At 48.8% G+C, this 17,582-nt stretch overlaps 1 protein-coding gene across 2 annotated transcripts; it reads right to left on the bottom strand.

Annotated features, from left to right (window-relative positions):
* Positions 1-1,517: 1,517 nt before the first annotated feature.
* On the bottom strand, positions 1,518-11,526 carry LOC148504610 (E3 ubiquitin/ISG15 ligase TRIM25-like). 2 transcript variants are annotated; one of them, XM_088448801.1, is made up of 2 exons: positions 10,430-11,504; positions 1,518-3,142 (listed from the first exon to the last, which is right to left on the bottom strand). In XM_088448801.1, the coding sequence occupies exons 1-2, from the start codon at positions 11,502-11,504 to the stop codon at positions 1,560-1,562; spliced, it is 2,658 nt and encodes an 885-aa protein (XP_088304927.1). In that variant the 3' UTR covers positions 1,518-1,559. The 2 variants fall into 2 exon arrangements, with proteins under 2 accessions (XP_088304927.1, XP_088304928.1); XM_088448802.1 differs by lacking the exon at positions 1,518-3,142 and adding an exon at positions 9,152-9,767 and having other exon boundaries at positions 9,959-11,526.
* Positions 11,527-17,582: the final 6,056 nt, after the last annotated feature.

Here is a 17,582-nt window from a genome sequence, read left to right as displayed (position 1 = left end):
CCAAGTCCTTTGTAGCAATAATGTTGTTTAAATATAAGTATTGATATGCATGGGCACTTTCATATTTATTGCTGCTAATTGTTGTTGACATAATAGATATTTTGAACTTTTCACATACAGTGTATTGCTATTTGCTAATATTATTAGAGAGTGTGTGAATATATTTTCTCAGCATCATAAGGTGTCATTGCTGGGAAACAATATTGAATTCTTTATTCCACAGGTTATGGATTTAATCAATGGACACTGGGCCTGATTCAGAGCCAGACGCTCTTTCAGAGCGCTCGCTCTGAATCAGGGCGGCATTTTTTTTTTTCCTGTGAGCCAGCCTCCTGGCCGCTCTCTAAGCTGTGGGTGACCACCCACAGCTTTTGCGAGCGGCCAGATGATGGTCGCGACCATCGGGCTTGTGACGAGACCCTTGTGGTAGGGTCTCGTCCATCGCAAGCCCCAGTAAGTTTCCGGCTCTAATAAAGCCGGAAGATCACTACTGAGGCCGCCCCCAAGCGGCAGGCATTCCTTCGGGAACACCTCCGTTTGGCCAGCCACCCCCACCTTGCCCGCCTCCAAAACGGGCGAGCTGCCGCCCCTTTTTGGTGCGAGGCCCATCGCTGGCCGGGTCTCGCGCATGCGCAGTGGGGGACCATCGACCCGCTTGCGAGCGCTGTGCGCTTGTGATCGGGTCTGAATCAGGCCCACTGTTCATCACCTATTATGGATCTATGAGATGCTAATTTAGTATTTTCCTCTTTTCAAGGATGTTACATATATTATGAATTATTAGTCTAACATATTTTTGTATTACATACATTTTTTATTTATTTATTTTTTGCCCCATCTTATTTTCAACTTTACATATTCAATATTAAAAGTAATTTTGTGATAATTTTGCGACAAAATGTGCCCCACCCATGGGAGTTATCTTTTCTTCTCTTCTACTTCTTTTTGTTCAAAGATTCTATGGTGTTTTCTGTGCCTGAGATGTGATCTGTTCAGTTCCTCCCCTTTCCCAGGCTGCGGCTAGGCAACAGACACATTGCTAGTACTGATTGGCTCTCTGAGACAGTGAAAACCAATCAGAGTGCAGCCATTGCCTCTTGTTGAGACATGGCCTTTGTGTCTGTGGGCGCGGCATCAATAAGGTAATGGTCACTGGCCGCAGAGGCCGTATCACCTATGCCACAGCAGCTCTAACCTTGTGCCTCCTCAAATAAAAGCCAGTGGCAATCCAGCACCGCCATCCACCCGCAGTCAGTTGTGCACCAGTGTTATTGCGAATGCATGAAGCAGGATAATTGTGCATTTGTGAAACATTGTGATGGATTTACCATCGGATGCTATTGATCTGATGGTCAGTTACCATCACATCACAACATCTGATGGAAGAAGCTTGTCCACCATTCAATGATGGACTTCTTCTGATATCTATCCCTAGCACATGGTAACCCAACACCTACAGGGAAGCAGGAGGAGCTCAGTTGTAGCTTCATTTCATAGGCTAAATGTTACACCAATCAGATTCCCCTCCCTGTGACGTCACCAGTCTCTGGGCAGATTTCTTATGGTAATTTCTCCCAGCTCCTGACTCCCCCAGATATCATTATACAACCGTCCCCTACCCATAATGCAGCATGAAGGGGCTCAGTGAGGGCGGCAGTGACTGTGTGTAAGTGTCTGATGGGGTCACACAGAGAATAAAAGGACAGTTGTCCTGCCTCATAATCCAGGTATATCCTCACTCTGGCACAGGGGACATTGCCAGGTAACCAGATCCTTTTATTGTTATGTTTCACTGAGTACTGATTATTACACCTCCACAAACACCAGGACTTGTTATTATATCCAATGACTGACTGAACTCCTGTCCTGTCTATACTGGGATAACACATCCCCACCATCCACCACTCTGATTTACTGACATCCACTTCCCAGTAATGTCGCCCTGTGGAGAATCTCCTGGTGCTTATTACCTGGGGATACTCAAATTTCTCTGGTGTTACTGGTCGATTCTGGTTTATATCTGACCAGGATACAGTTTTCCTGTCACCCGATATCTTTATATCATTACCAGCTGTGGTTATATCCAGTAATAGGTCTGTAGCTTCCTGCACATAGATCCCTGTATTTATACCTGTTATTATATAAGATAATGTGTGTAATGTCCCTGAGATGAGACCCACATCCAGATCTCCTGCACCATGGACCTGGTTATCATGTCTCTCTGTGTCCTCAGTATCACACAAGTCACCTGTGTCTGGTTCCTGTAAGACAGTCACTGGATCACACATGTTACACAGCTCCTCAATGTGACGCATCTTCCTGGACAGCTCGTCCTTCTTTATTTCCAGCTGCTGGATCAGATCAGAGACTGGCAGTGAAACGCGCTGTTCCTGCCTGGAGATCTCACTCAGGACTCTCTTCTCCAGGTCTTTCAGCTGTCTCCTGATGTCTCTAAACAGGACAGTGACTGTCTCTGTTACACCAGCTGCTTTTCCCTGACCTTCTCTCCTGCGCTCCTGCAGACTCTGGACTCTTTTCTCAGTCTCTTCTCTCTTTGTGGTCAGTTTCTGCAGAACATTTCTCAGCTTCTTCTTCTTCTCAGAGGCCTTGTCCAGTGACTCCATCTGATGTCCTTTGTGTTCCCCAATCAGACAGCAGGACACACAGATACAGGCAGTGTCCTCAGTACAGTAATACTCCAGGATCTTCTTATGGACGGAGCATTTCCTATTCCCCAGGCAAGTGGTGGGATCAGATAAGACGTGTTCTGCTAACTTGCTGTGTACTCTCAGGTGATTATCACACAGAGAAGCCTCGCACAGCAGACAGGATTTAGCAGCAGGTACAGGAGAGTGAATACAGTAAGTGCAGAAGATTCTAGTCTTCTTCTGATCTGGCCGAGTACATAGTAATCTCCCTACTATGTTACACAGAGTTATGTTCCTCTGCAGCACAGGACGCTCCCAACACTCTGCTCTGCAGTCAGGACAAGTGTAAACTCCAGACCCCTCCTGTGTATCCAGCACAAGATCAATACAGACCCGGCAGAAGTTGTGGCCACATCTCAGGGTTACAGGATCTGTATAAATGCTCAGGCAGATGGGACAGTCCAGCTCCGGTCTCAGATCAGCAGACGCCATCGCTGGCAGCAGGAGAGAGAAATGAAAGTCAACTCTGATACTCAGATACCAGTGGGTGTGTTTCATATATTTGTACACTGAACTTTGGTGTTGTCAGGGAACAATTAGTGTGGGTGGAGGCTGATTGCAGAATCATTCAGATGAGATAATGACATGTTCTCAGTGGCATTCCCACTGTAGTATCTATTAAGATAGTTTATGTGCATTGTCATGTACTAGTAAAATGAGGTAGTGTACCTTTAAGGATCTTGCAGCATAGAAGGACGTGTGATCAGGAAGTGAAGGATATAGGAGAAAGGAAGAGAAAGGAGAACAGCCATGAGGATGTGATGTCTTTATCTACCTGTAATAATGCAAGTATTACTGATAATAAATAAACTACATAAACAGCATACGTGATGAGTCATTGCTATGAAGAAAGGTACATCAGTATATAACAATGGTTAGGTCTAGACTAAACCATACAGCGCTGATGGACCTGTGACGTCACACCCACCTGACACGGGGAGGGGCGGGGATGCTAACGGGGGACCAAAAGTGGCCGCTCGCCATGCTTCGGGCGCGGTGGCTCACTGCGCTCACCACAAATATTTATTCCCCCTCTATGCCCTAGTGGATGGTAACGCAGGAGCGGTCCAGCCTCCTGCAGCGGTCACGTGGTGGATACATCACAGAGGTCCTTTAGCCACATAGGAAATAGCAGCAACCGTATAACAACTGGCGACGAGGATAAACTTTTCATTACTCACACTCAGCTTCCTTATTCACAGTCACCATGGCTGACATGCTAGCATTAATTCCTCAGTTTCTGCATGTTGATGCACCTAATGCTGCAGAATTATGGAGACTGGCTGCAAGGTTTGATCATTTTATTGAAGCTATGGGAGTAACTACTGACAGCATATAGAAAAGCATGCTTGTTATCAGTGCAGGCCCTAAGATTTATGAACTTTATGATACTATGCCAGAGACAGACACCAGGGACTATACCAAATGCAGGGACTCTTTGCCTATTTTGCTCCAAAATGCAGCCTATCACATTCCAAATATATGTTCAGGACAGCTATGCAACTACAAACAGAGGCCCTCATTCAGAGCCGCTCGCTATTTGCGGTCGTTCGTTCTAAAACAAGGGGTGGCTATTCAAATGAACCGTTCGCTAATTGCGGTCTGTTCACGCCTCTAAGTCTGAATGAGCGAGCAAAACTTGCGGTTGTAATTTTGAAAAATACGCCCCCTGGCCGCTTGCATCCTACGTCATGTCCGCTATTTATTAGATTAATCGAGTACATCGAACAGCGTATGAACTGCTCACTATTCTTGTGGCTGGTTTTTTCAACCGCTATTTTGCGAGCAGTTCTGAGTAAAAAGAAAACAAGTGACGTGGTCAATGACGCTGCTGTATTAATTATGCACTCCCTTAAAACGCCCGTTTTGACCTTTAAGCACGCCTGCGTTCGAATTCCACACCCCCGTTTTCAAGCACCTTCCCCTGTTACCACCCACATACGCCTCCTTCTGTCACTCAAAATAGCAGGCATTCGCTATATAGCGAACAAACGATTTTCGGCCGCACTGACTGGTTCGCGCATGCGTATTAAAATCCGTACGCATGCGCAGATGTGCGAACATCGGTCAGAACGAACGAGCGGCCGCTTACGAGTGTCTCTGAATCAGGGCCAGAATCTGTTGATGCATATATTACTAGACTAAGGATTCTTGCCAGAACATGTCAGTTCCTTGATGTTGGAGATGAAATTAGGCAGCAGCTAATTGCATTCGGCACATGTGGAAAGTTGCGCAGACGTGCTCTTAAATCTGAAATGACACTGACAGAGCAGCAGCAATATGCTAGAAGTCTTGAAGTTTCAGAAACACATGGTAAGGGCATGGAGAGGGACATGAACCAGCTGGAAGTGTGCAATAAATCACATACTGACACAAGGGGCTATATGGAGTCCAGTAACTCTAGATCATGTTACAGGTGTGGACTATCCACATTCAGGAGACTGTCCTGCCACTGGTAAACTTTGCACTGCATGTGGTAAACTGAATCACTTTTCCTCTGTTTGCAAATCCAGAGAAACCAAATCTACACTTAAACAATCTTCACAGACGTTTAAATCCAGGAGAAAGACAGTGCGTTGTGTGGATTCTACATCGTCTCCAACTGCAGAATCATCTGACAGCGATAATATGCCAGAAGGCTTTATCTACAATTCTTATGGACTTCCTCTCAATCATAAGCATTTGATGTCTGCAGGATAGAGTCACAATGTCACATTACAACACTGCTTGGAAAATAGAACTTATTGTGGATGCTAGCAGTGGCGTAACTAGGGTCTTTGGAGCCCAGGGCAAATTTGAAAAGGGAGCCTCCCCCCCCCAACACACCGAGATGTGCGCGCGCCAAAGTCGCGCGCGGAAAACAAATGGGCGTGGTCACTTAAAAATGGGGCATGTCAACATGACACACCCCTTTATTTTCACGCTGAACATTCCTATCCATATGCACCTTAACCCCAGTAGTACCCCTTATACAGTACCCCCAGTATGCAGTTGTGGTCCCTCTTATGCAGGCCCATAGTAGTGCCCCTTATACAGTATCCCTAGTAGTGGTCCCCCTTATACAGCCCCCAATTAGTTCCCCTTACTCAGTACCCCCAGTAGTGGCCCCCCCAAATGCAGTGCCACACGTAGTGTTCCCCCTTATGCAGTGCCCCCAGTAGCAGTCCCCACAATGCAGTGCGCCCAGTAGCGGTATCCCCTTATGCAGTGCCCTTTATATAGTGCCCCCAGTAGTAGTCCCCCCCTATGCAGTGCCCTTTATATAGTGCCCCCAGCAGTAGTCCCCCCCCATGCAGTTTTCCCAGTAGTGGTCCCCTTATGCAGGCACCCTGTAGTGATCCCCCCTATCCAGTGCCCCCTGTAGTGGCCCTTCCTATTATTGCCCCCCAGTAGTGGTCTCCCGAGTGCAGTGCCTCTAGTAGTAGGCCCCTTTTATAATGCCCCCAGTGGTAGTTCCCCCCCAAGTAGTAGTCCCCAGTAGAGTAGCCCCCTCCCCCAGTAGAGGTCCTCCCAATGGCGCCCCCAGTAGTAGCCACCCCTCCCCCAGTAGAGGTCCCCCCAGTAGTAGCCACCCCCCTCCCCCGTTGTGCAGATAGGTTAAAAAAAATATATATATATAAAAATATACTTACCTGAATCTCTGCTCCTGGTCCTGCTCGCGACGCCGCTCCCGCCCGGGCTGGCGCGCTCAGCATTATGGGACAGATGTCATGACGTCAGTCCCATTACCCACTGCAGGAGCCAGACGGAAGTCCGGCTCTTGCAGTGGGTGCTGTAGCAGTCAATGAGAGTCTATCTGACTCTCATTGGCTGCTGTTTAACACACGCATCGCCGCCAGCGCTGGCGGCGATGCGTGTGTTATGCACAGCCTGAGCCCGCCTCCTAGCGCTATTGGGCAAGCGCTCAGGGGGAGGGAACGGGCTCAGGTGTGAAGCACAGGACCGGCGCTGGAAGCCTAGCGCCGGTCCTGTGTAAATGTGTAGCGCTGACCGCACTCATTGCGGTCAGCGCTACACTGGCTAACTAGGGCGGGCGGGCCGGTACCATGGCCGGCGGCGCCCCCTGCGCCGCTGGTCCAACGGCGCCCAGGGCACGCACCCCGCTCGCCCTGCGATAGTTACACCACTGGATGCTAGTCCTGTGGGGTTAGGAGCTATCTTGACTCAGGTGAATACCCATGGGGATCATCACATTGTAGCATTTGCGAGTCGCAGTTTGACAGAGGTGGAACAACGCTACTCCCAACCAGAAAGGGAAGCTCTTGCAGTAGTCTGGGGTTGTCAACGCTGTCATCTATATTTATACGGCATTGACTTTACCATCCAGACTGATCATCAAGCACTGGTGACACTTTTTGGAAATCTGAAATCCAAACAACCAGCTAGGATACAACGATGGGGCTTATGTTTACAGGCATACAATTTCTCCATCATTCATAGAGCTGGCGCTGATAATCCTTCAGATTACATGTCTAGACACCCTTTGCCTTCTGACATCTCACAGTCTACGTCAGTGGAGGAGTATGTGAACTTTATTATCAACAATTCAATTCCTGATTCCCTTACTAGTGACAGCATCAAAAAGGGTTCTTCCTCAGATAAAGTATTGTCAGCAGTACAACAATGTATTATTTCCAATGATTGGCGGTTGGGGCGGTTTCTGTTTTCAACAGATGAGTAACAAGACTTTAGAGCACTTCATAAACATTGTCAAGAACTAATTGTCCATGATGATTCAATCATTCTCAGAGGTGACATAATTGTCATTCCAGCTGTTTTGAGAAAGCAAGTAACTGACATTGCCCATGCCAGTCATTTAGGAATTGTAAAGACCAAACAACTTTTACGTGAAAAGGTACAGTTTTCCTCCATGGAGCAACATGTTGAATTAGAAATCCAAAACTGCATGACATGCACCCAGGCCCGGCGACAGGGAGGGACTAAGGGGACAACCATAGCAGGCCCTGAAGTCCAGAGGGGCCCCAAGGTCCAGACGGGCACAAATCAGGGCCGCGGACTTACTGTTCCAGGCATGGCCGCCGACCCACAGCCGCCGCCGCTGGGACCCGCAGCCGCCGCCAAGCCCCAGCTCTCCTGTATCCTGGCCCAGGCAGTGCCAGGCTCAACTGCAGCCCGGGCCAGGCATGACCTTTAACTAAGCGGCGCAGTGGCGTGATGTCATAGGTCATGTCACTGCACATGTTCCTTGCCCGGGCAGAAGTCTATAGCTCTCAGGCCGACCGTCAGTCATGCTGAGCTGCTGCGCTAGTGGTGGCTGCTCTACTGCGGTAGTATAGGCTGCGCCGCTACAGTAGTAAGGACTGAAGTTGAGGCTGCCGTTAGGGATGGGGCAGGGGTTGGAAGAAGATGAAGGGAACAGAGGAAGGTGACAAGGGCTGGGGGCAGAAGGTGGGCTGGACACAGAGGAAAGTGAAGGAGGCTGGGGGCAGAGGAACGTGATGGGGCTGGGGCAGAAGGTGGCAGGGGCTAGAAGCAGAGGAAAGTGAAGGAGGCTTAGGAGATGAAGGAGGCTAAGGGCAGATGAAGGTGATGGGGGCAGAAGGTGACAGGGGCTGGATGCAGAGGAAGGTGATAGGGGCTGGGGACGGAGAAAGGTGATGGGAGCTTCTGAGCTGATGGTGATGAGAGGCTGAATTTGAGGAAGGTGATGAAGGGCTGAGGACTGAGGATGGCTGGCTGCAGACACCATCACTCCTACTCCTGAGGCATCCACAGCACTGTCATCAAGAAGACCTTGGAAGAGACAGAAGACAAGAACTGCAGCCTGTATCATCAGTGATAGAGACACAGTGAGGTAAGTCATAGTGTATTCTTACTTTATTTAAAGTCTGGCATATCTTACAGTTAACAGTATCATGCTTCACATATCACACATGCAGGGGAGGGATGTGCGGGATCGGGGGTGGTGGTGAGAAGATGGGACCCCCTGAGACATCAGTGTACCGAGCCCAGAGATTTCCTTTGCTGGCCCTGTGTATAATGCCATATAATAGGCTGGTCACACAGTAATGTACATTACAGTCACTGACTGGTATAATCAGAAGTTACACTGTTATTATACAGACACACTAATAGTATTTATATTAGTATACAATGTGATTCTAAGAGCTACAACAAGTATAATGCCATATAATAGCTGGCCACACACTGGTTGACAGGTATTACAGCTGCTCACAGAAACAGGGAAGCTGGAAATCTCTCAGATAATTGATGTGAACCTGCTGGGCACACATGTAACACAGCCAAAGGCCAAGTGCTGGGAGACTGGGCATTTGGGGGTCTATTTACTAAGCAGTGTTAGGAGACAGAGTGAAAAATGATAAGGTGCCAGCCAATCAGCTCCTAACTGCCATCTCACAGGCTGTGTTTGAAAAATGACAGTTGGGAGCTGATTGGCTGGTACCTTATCACTTTTCACTCTGTCTACTAGACGATAAAGTTGAACGATTGAACGATAATGATAAAATCGCTTGATAATCGTTCGATAATCGTTCGAACATCGTTTGCAAATCGTGCAGTAATTGTTTCTAACGATGTACGATGCGCGCTCCCGCTGGTCGTTTGATCGTCTCCTCCATCGACTGAACATGCAGGTCAATTTCACTTGATTGCTTACAAATCGTTTACACATCGTTTACACATCGTTCATGCTGAACGATCAAACGATGAACCACTATCTGCCCACTATAGCTGAAAGCTCTCAATCACAGATTAAAACAACATTATAGTTTTGTTGTTAGATCTTTTGCAAATCGTTTGCAAATTTTTTGCAAATCTTTTGCAAATTGTTCAGAGTGGAAGATCATATTTCAAGGGAAACTTCAAGGGAAAATCGTTAAGAGGTTGGACAGGGATAAAATAGTCTAGTGGATGCCCCCCATAACACTGCTCAGTAAATAGACCCCTAAGTATCCTAACACCTAGACCTAGAGCAAAAGCTGGAGGAGCTCAACTGTAACCACACCCACTGCAACATGTCACCAGTCTCTGGGCAGATTTCTTATGGTAATTTCTCCCAGCTCCTGACTCCCAGATATAGGCATCCATTTATTAACGAGTTTTATCACCAAAACGAGTGAATGATAAATGGTGCTCCAACCAATCAGCTCCCAACTGTCATTTTTCTAACAGTTGACAGTTGGGAGCAGATTGACTGGAGCACCATTTATCATAGACAATGAAATGTATCACTCGTTTTGATGATAAAACTAATTAATAAATGAGGCCCATAGTTATAGAACCTCTCCCTACACATAATGCAGCATGAAGGGGCTCAGTGAGGGCGGCAGTGACTGTGTGTAAGTGTTTGATGGTTTCACACATAGAATAAAAGGACATCTGTCCTGCCTCATAATCCAGGTAGATCCTCACTCTGTCACATGGGATATTGGCAGATAACCGGAGCCCTGTGTTGTTATGTATCATTGAGTAATAATTATGACACCTACGCACACACCAGGACTTGTTATTATATCCAATGACTGACTGAACTCCTCTCCTGTCTATACTGGGATAACACATACCCACCATCCACCACTCTGATTTACTGACATCCACTTCCCAGTAATGTTGCCCTGAGGAGAATCCCCTGATGCTTATTACCTGGGGATACTCAAATCTCTCTGGTGTTACTGGGCGATTCTGGTTTATATCTGACCTGGATGCAGTTTTCCTGTCATCTGATATCTGTATAATATTACTAGCTGTGGTTACATCCAGTAATAGGTCTGTAGCTTCCTGTACATAGCCCCCTGTATTTATACCTGTTATTATATCGGATAATGTGTGTAATTTCCCTGATAGGAGATCCACATCCAGATCTCCTGCACCATGGACCTGGTTATCATGTCTCTCTGTGTCCTCAGTATCACACAAGTCACCTGTGTCTGGTTCCTGTAAGACAGTCACTGGGTCACACATGTTACACAGCTCCTCAATGTGACGCATCTTCCTGGACAGCTCGTCCTTCTTTATTTCCAGCTGCTGGATCAGATCAGAGACTGAGAGTGAAACGTGCTGTTCCTGCCTGGAGATCTCACACATGACTCTCATCTCCAGATCTTCCAGCTGTCTCCTGATGTCTCTAAACAGGGCAGTCACTGTCTCTGTTACACCAGCTGCTTTTCCCTGATCTTCTCTCCTGCGCTCCTGCAGACTCTGGGCTCTTTTCTCAGTCTCCTCTCTCTTTGTGGTCAGTTTCTGTAGATCATTTCTCAGCTTCTCCTTCTTCTTCTCAGAGGCCTCATCCAGTGACTCCATCTGATGTCCTCTGTGTTCCCCGATCAGACAGCAGGACACACAGATACAGGCAGCATCCTCAGTGCAGTAATACAGCAGTATCTTCTTATGGACGGAGCATTTCCTGTTCCCCAGGGAAGTGGTGGGATCAGATAAGACATGTTCTGCTGACTTGCTGTGTACTCTCAGGTGATTATCACACAGAGAAGCCTCACACAGCAGACAGGATTTAGCTGCAGGTACAGGACAGTCCACACAGTAAGTGCAGAAGATCCCAGTCTCCTCCTGATCTGGCCGAGTAGACAGATAACTCCCCACTATGTTACATAGAGTTATGTTCCTCTGCAGTGCAGGACGCTCCTGACACTCTGCTCTGCATTCAGGACAGCTATAAACTCCAGACCCCTCCTGTGTATCCAGCACACGATCAATACAGACCCGGCAGAAGTTGTGGCCACATCTCAGGGTTACAGGATCTGTGTAAATGCTCAGGCAGATGGAACAGTCCAGCTCCTGTCTCAGATCAGCAGATGCCATCGCTGGCAGCAGGAGAGAGAAATGAAAGTGTAAGTCTCTGACACTCAGATACCAGTGGGTGTGTTTTATATGTTACCACACTGATGTTTGGTGCTGATAGGAAACACTTAGTGTGGGTGGGGGCTCATTGCATAAACATCCAGATGGAGGGGCGTATTTATAATGGGTGCAAGGTGTGCGGTGCTCACGGGCCCCTGGAGGAGGGCTCACACACTGCACACCCTGCACCCTTTTAAAAAATAATTACTTCTCCGCCATACTGGCGCTAGCTGCAGAGCTACAGAAATCACTGGGAAAATGGCCACCACGGCCATATTCCGGTGATTTGAGCATGCGCAGTAGGAATGTTCCAGGAACGCGGCACATGGCACCATGTTCTCGGAGACCTGCGTATGCACAGTAGACTGTGGCACAATGACGAAATCACTGGCGTAACTATCATAGGTTGCTATGGGGCCACCTTGGGGGCTCTCCCCCTGCACCCAGGTGCGCCGAGAGGGGGGGAGAGGGTACAGATTACCCGGGCCCGGGCTTTCTGAGGGGCCCGGCGGGGGCCCGGATCCGGCGCCGCTCCCCCCCTCACAGCAGCCCAGCACACACTGATCGCGCCCCCCCTGGCATTGCGCCGGGCTGAGGGGGCTCAGAGCGCCCCCCCTCCCCAGCACGAAGCGGCGTTGCAAATCTTTTTTTTTTTATCGGCAAGGGGGCGTGGCCATGCCTCCTGCTATTAGGCCACGCCCCCTATTACCGAGGCCCGCCAAGGCTCTTGGCGGGCCTGCCTGCACCTATGCTGCCAGGCCAACCCGCGTCCTCCTTCAGCAGTGTGCCGCGCGGCGCAGTCACATCTGACCTCCCCGTCACCTTCGTCTCTCTGACTGATAACTGGGAGGAGGCGCGGACGTGATTCGGGGATGTCTCAGCACGGCAAGGAGAGGAGATATGCTCGCCCTGCACAGCACATTCTGAAGGAAGATGACCATGGTGGAGAGGTAAGTTGTGGTGGGGGAGGGTGACCATGAAAATGTTGCACTGTAGTTGCTGCTAGAAGTTTGATTGCCTGTAACTGGAAAAACCCTCTTCCACCGACCCTCTCTGCCCTAAGGTCACAAATCGGCATATACAGGGCCGGCCCTAGCCCAAATTTTTTGGTAAGCGAGTAGGTTTTTTGGCGTCCCCCCTATGCAGTGCCCGCGGTAGTGGTCCCCCCTGTGCAGTGCCCCTTGTGCCCCCATTAGTAAGCTTATACAGTGCCCCCAGTAGTAGTCCCCCCTCTTGTAGTGCCCCTAGTAGTCCCCCCTTGTAGTAGTCCCCCCAGTGGAGGTTTCCCCCCCATGTAGCGCCCCCAGTAGTAGTCCCCCCCAGTAGTAATCCTCCCTTCAAGTGCCCCCAGTAGTAGCCCCCCTTCAAGTGCCCCCAGTAGTAGTGCCCCCAATAGTAATCCCCCCTTCAGGTACCCCCAGTAGTAATCCCCCCTTCAAGTGCCCCAGTAGTAATCCCCCCCTTCAAGTGTCCCCAGTAGTAATCCCCCCCTTCAAGTGCCCCCAGTAGTAATCCCCCCTTCAAGTGCCCCCAGTAGTAATCCCCCCTTGTAGCCCCCCCCCCAGTAGAGACACACGTTATAAAAAACAAAACAAAACCACTTACCTGAACCCCCCGCTCCTGCTCCCGCCGCCGATATCCGCTACTCCCGACCATTCTCCAGGGCCGCTTTGCATTATGGGAGAGACGTCGTCATGACGACGTCTCTCCCATTACCCACTGCGGGAGCCGGAAGATGGCTCCCGCAGTGGGAGCTACAGCAGCCGATGAGAGTCTGACAGACTCTCATCAGCTGCTGATACAAACACACAGTTGCCGGCTCCGGCAACTGTGTGTTTGGCACTGTGTAGCGCTGACCGAACTCCATCCGGTCAGCGCTACACGCGCGGTGCAGCTGTGTCACAGAGACACAGTCTGCACCGCGGTAATTCTGCATGGTTGCGGCCGCGGCGCCCTTCACTACGTGGCGCCTTACACGGCCGCGTACCATGCGTAACCATAGGACCGGCCCTGGGCATATAGCAGAAATGGAAAATATTACCTACTATCTTCATGATAAAGGCCATATGTTTTCTCAGGTTTATGCTCCATGGCTCTCATACAAAAACACTTCACCACCTCTGCTCCCCACCCATATGTGACCCATGCGCGATGCCTGAGTCTGCTCCCCCCCCAATCTGACCCCTCTGTGACAAACCCCCCTAATTAACTGAATACTTTTCTCTGCTGTTCTCCAAATAGCAGGTTTCTCTTTCTTATAATGCTTCTTGTCTAGCATCTGTTATTGTCTGTGGTATCTTGCTTCCCCTGGTAGTCCTGTACTCCCCTCCCCCCCCCCCCCAAACACCCTCCCACCCCCTCTACTGACCCTCCTCATATGCTTATTGCTAATTAATTTATTTAAAAAAAAAAGGCTCATTTGTAATGTTTATTATACTTGTGTTCTTCCATGTTTTCTGTGAGCTTTCTAAATAAAGAATAAAAAAAAAAAAAAATGTTGCAATGGGACCCCCCTAGGTCTAGTTACATCCCTGGCTAGAGCCTACAACTCCGCCCGATCGGAACCTGCACGCGGGTCTCCTCCTCTCTTAAATCGCCTTTGTCCAGATCACATCATTACCTGTCTCAGTGGGGATGCAATCGGGAAGCCGGCCTCCCGATTGTCATATCCCGGCGAGGGTGAAATGACCGGCGTCTAGATGTAGACACCGCTCATTTTACCGACGCCGGGAGACCAGCGCCCGGCATCCCGATCGAAGGGATGCCGGGCGCCGAGAGCGGACAGCCGTGGGGGTGGAGGGTTAGGGTTAGGCACCCCCCCCCCCCGGGAGGTTAGGGTTAGGCTAGGGGGAGGGTTAGGGTTAGGCACCACCGGGGGGAGGTTAGGGTTAGGCTAGGGGGAGGGAGGGTTAGGGTTAGGCACCACCGGGGGGAGGTTAGGGCTAGGCACCCCCCGGGGGACTTAGGTTTAGGCAGCGGGGAAGAGGGGGGATTAGGGTTAGGCACTTGGGGGGGAGGTTAGGGTTAGGCACCCCTAAGGGAGGGTTAGGGTTAGGGGGGTAGGTTAGGTTAGTTAGTACTTACCTGGGGACGATCAGGATTTGCAGTGCTGTTGGGCTGCCGCTGCCAGGATCTCTTCCTCTGTCGGCCTGATGCTGCCGGGATTCGAACTGCCGGCCACGTGGCCGGTGGGATTACATACCGATTCCGTCTCAGTGACATTTCCACCAATCGGTATCTAGGAACAATCATTATAAATTAGTTAGCGGCTGTTATTATTGTACGTCCAGGCTTGTACGTGTCTTGTCATTATTTCTGGATGCAGTGATCCATTTTGTTTCTGTTACTGTATTTATTACTTTTTTTTTTTGGCTTCCTCATGTATGTGGTTTGTGCAGGGCCACAACTAGGGGGGTTATGTGCCCTGGGCAAATAATTTAAGGGGGCACACGTGCCGCTGAGGGGGGCCAGGTGGAAGCAGTTGTGGATTTGAAGCCGCACACCCGCATCTGCATCCCCAAGAAGACACAGCACCTCCACCATCCTTCGAATGCGGCTGCTGGTCTGCGAGCTCTGATTGGCTCGTGGTCAGCGCTACGTTAGAATGATGGCTGCGGGCGCTGTCTCTCTCTCTCAAGGAAGGACTGTAGGCGGCTGGGTGTGGGGCGGGCATGCAACTTTAAATCCACAGCCCCTGGGCTGCTGTGGAAGGAGGGGGACCAAGTGAGAGGCTGCGTGGTGTAGGACCATAATGATGTACGGGGCATTACTGTGTATGCCATTATGGTGTTAGGGGCATTACTGTATGTGGCTGAATGTATAAGGGGCATTACTGTGTGTGGCATATTGGGGTAAGGGCCATTACTGTACATGGTATAATGGAGGGGGGCACCAAATTACCCAGACGACAAAACTCCTAATTTCGCCCCTGGGTTTGTGAGTTTATAAAGTGTTCTATATACAGTAGAATGCCCAGGAAGGTGCAGTGCCTCCTGCCCTAAACTATCACTTCCGAAAAAAAAACTGCCGTTAGTGAGACCACCCCACGTGAGTGTACGATCCGGGGCCCCCCGGCGGGAGTCCGATCGCCTGAAAAGTGGCGTTCAGTATATGGAAGCGATAATGGTACACCACACGAGGTAAAGGACAAAATTCTTCTTTATATCTTCTCAGCAAGCATCATAAATCAGCAATGACATCACCACCTATCGTTGCAGCGACAACATGCTGTCATGGGCTTCAAAATAGAATACCTAATTCCTCATTACATTAGTTGCCTTATATAGCTTATCTCACTACAATATTCATAAGTATACAGCGTCACAAGCTAATCAACTTTCCAAATCCATATCTAAGAGAAATTAAAGTGACATTCCTTAATTCTCATTGCTCCTATGGAAATGTCCAGGGTTACAACTCAATGTCCATAGGTTCAGGTCATTTTGGTTTCCGAGAAATGTCCCATATGTCACACGGGGCAGTCTTTGAGCACAGACTGTGCCAACTTCTCCTGGGCCTTCTCCATGGTATCAGATACCGCCCTCAGCTGGTAGTAGACGTATATCTTTAGCTGTAACCCACAATCTCCAGGAAGCATCTGGGTGCCTGTTGATTACGCTGAGGAAAACTCTAAACCCTGTTTTGAACTCACATCATGGCTTTGCAATCATTCTTATATACTTTAATATAATTAATATACTTATAACGAATATACTTCTTACAATAAAAATGTAATCTCTTCATACAAATGCCATTGTTATTTGTTATTTTACAGAGACAGACAGGACTGGAGGATGGAATGCATAAGGTAAATTAATGTACATCATACATGCCTACTCTCCCAGAAGTCGCAGCGTTTTGCATTATACACTGTACAAGCACAGCAGCGTTTGGCATTATACACTGTATAGGCACAGCAGCGTTTGGCATTATACACTGTATAGGTACAGCAGCGTTTGGCATTATACACTGTATAGGTACAGCAGCGTTTTGCATTATACACTGTACAGGTACAGCAGCGTTTTGCATTATACAATGTACAGGCACAGCCGCGTTTTGCATTATACACTGTACAGGCACAGCAGCGTTTGGCATTATACACTGTACAGGCACAGCAGCGTTTTGCAGTATACAATGTACAGGCACAGCAGCGTTTTGCAGTATACAATGTACAGGCACAGCAGCGTTTTGCATTATACAATGTACAGGCACAGCCGCGTTTTGCATTATACAATGTACAGGCACAGCAGCGTTTGGCATTATACACTGTAGAGGCACAGCCGCGTTTTGCATTATACACTGTACAGGCACAGCAGCATTTTGCATTATACACTGTAGAGGCACAGCAGCGTTTTGCATTATACACTGTACAGACACAGCAGCGTTTTGCATTATACAATGTACAGGCACAGCCGCGTTTTGCAGTATACACTGTACAGACACAGCAGCGTTTTGCATTATACACTGTACAGACACAGCAGCGTTTTGCATTATACACTGTACAGGTACAGCAGCGTTTTGCATTATACACTGTACAGACACAGCAGCGTTTTGCATTATACACTGTATAGGTACAGCAGCGTTTTGCATTATACACTGTACAGACACAGCAGCGTTTTGCATTATACACTGTACAGGCACAGCAGCGTTTTGCATTATACACTGTACAGGCACAGCCGCGTTTTGCATTATACACTGTACAGGCACAGCAGCGTTTTGCATTATACACTGTACAGACACAGCAGCGTTTTGCATTATACAATGTACAGGCACAGCCGCGTTTTGCATTATACAATGTACAGGCACAGCAGCGTTTGGCATTATACACTGTAGAGGCACAGCCGCGTTTTGCATTATACACTGTACAGGCACAGCAGCATTTTGCATTATACACTGTAGAGGCACAGCAGCGTTTTGCATTATACACTGTACAGACACAGCAGCGTTTTGCATTATACAATGTACAGGCACAGCCGCGTTTTGCAGTATACACTGTACAGACACAGCAGCGTTTTGCATTATACACTGTACAGACACAGC

Source organism: Taudactylus pleione, unplaced genomic scaffold (assembly GCF_031769625.1).
Source record: "Taudactylus pleione unplaced genomic scaffold, aTauple2 ptg000465l, whole genome shotgun sequence".
Taxonomy (NCBI): Eukaryota; Metazoa; Chordata; class Amphibia; order Anura; family Myobatrachidae; genus Taudactylus; species Taudactylus pleione.
This window is presented reverse-complemented; position numbering and strand designations above follow the sequence as displayed.

Bases quoted from the DNA above. Each gene is read 5' to 3' on its own strand.
- LOC148504610 (XM_088448801.1), bottom strand. From the start codon at position 11,504: ATGGCATCTGCTGATCTGAGACAGGAGCTGGACTGTTCCATCTGCCTG. The intron at 3,143-10,429 runs GTAATATTATAC...TCCTGCTGCCAG, and splicing joins ACTGGATGTAACCACAGCTA to CGATGGCGTCTGCTGATCTG.